Source organism: Sciurus carolinensis, chromosome X (assembly GCF_902686445.1).
Source record: "Sciurus carolinensis chromosome X, mSciCar1.2, whole genome shotgun sequence".
NCBI classification, from domain to species: Eukaryota; Metazoa; Chordata; class Mammalia; order Rodentia; family Sciuridae; genus Sciurus; species Sciurus carolinensis.
This window is the reverse complement of record NC_062232.1, coordinates 72,930,902-72,932,173: the sequence shown is the minus strand read 5'-3', so window position 1 is coordinate 72,932,173 and position 1,272 is coordinate 72,930,902. Positions and strand designations below refer to the sequence as shown.

Sequence of the window (1,272 nt, the reverse complement as noted above, 5' to 3'; positions counted from 1 at the left end):
AATAAACCCATCAAAGGAATTCTTTACTTCTGTTCCTAGGGTTTTGATCTCTAGAGTTTTTGGTACTTTCTTAGGATTTTGTCTGCTTATAATTCTCATCTATCTTTTATGTCATCTACTTCATTGATTCACTCACTTAGTATATTAATCATAGTTTCAGTAATTTTCAGCTCTGCAGATTTCAAAATCAATATCATGTTTGGTACTTGTGTTTGTTCTGTCTCTTCAATTATTTCTTTTTCTATTTTTCTATTATTATTATAATTTGAATTTCAGTATGCTTGAATATTTTTCCTGATAAGTTTTAGATGATATATGGTAAAAGGATCCGCTGTATATATAAACCTTTTGTAATGTCATAAGGTGTACAGGACAAGAAGAATTCTTTAATCCTGTGATTAGGTTTTGAATGATCCTGTACTCTGGACTATAACTTTCCAAGTGTTTCTCAGTTTTTCCTCATACCTTAGATGAGACAGCATGGCTCGAGGTGGATGGAGTTAGGCACATCTCTTCCCGCAGTTTAGGTATGCTCTGATAATTAGAAAATTACCCAGAAAATTAGAAATTGGTTACTTGTTTAAGGGCATGCCTTTTTAAGAATGGAGTTTTTCAGCACTGGAGTAGGGGCTGTGGCAGTATGAGGGGACTCGACTGTGGTGGCTGCGGGGCTGACGAGAAACTACTAACATTCCTGTGGAACCAAAGTAGAATTTATAAGAACATAATGGATGGAGAAGAGAAAATCTATGGTGGCTGTGAAGGCCCTGATGCCATGTATGTCAAATTAATATCTTCTGATGGTCATGAATTTATTGTAAAAAGAGAGCATGCACTAACATCAGGAACAATAAAAGCCATGTTGAGTCGCCCAGATCAGTTTGCTGAAAATGAAACCAATGAGGTTAATTTTAGAGAGATTCCCTCACACGTGCTATCAAAAGTATTCATGTATTTTACCTACAAGATTCGCTACACTAACAGCTCCACCAAGATTCCCGAATTCCCAATTGCTCCTGAAATTGCACTGGAACTGCCGATGGCTGCGAACTTCCTAGACTGTTAAATAAAATAAATTATAATAAACTGTTATTTTTTTCCAGTATTTAATACCTGTAGTTTAGTTAGTAATTTTTTCATACATAGCATGTTGCCTGTATGCAATTAAACTACAAATTTAATTGTAAAGCAGATTTTCTTCTGTTCTTTTGCATAGCAATCAGAGTTGAAACTTGTTTCCTACATCAACAAATTAAGGACATTTGCACAAAC

At 34.9% G+C, this 1,272-nt stretch overlaps 1 protein-coding gene across 1 annotated transcript; it reads left to right on the top strand.

Annotated features, from left to right (window-relative positions):
• Positions 1 to 674: 674 nt before the first annotated feature.
• On the top strand, positions 675 to 1,066 carry LOC124972503 (elongin-C-like). Its single transcript, XM_047536931.1, has one exon. It carries the CDS (start codon positions 728 to 730, stop codon positions 1,064 to 1,066), a length of 339 nt encoding a protein of 112 aa, XP_047392887.1. The 5' UTR covers positions 675 to 727.
• The last annotated feature ends 206 nt before the right edge of the window (positions 1,067 to 1,272 follow it).

Coding starts and splice junctions, on each gene's coding strand:
- LOC124972503 (XM_047536931.1), top strand. CDS start 728: ATGGATGGAGAAGAGAAAATCTATGGTGGCTGTGAAGGCCCTGATGCC.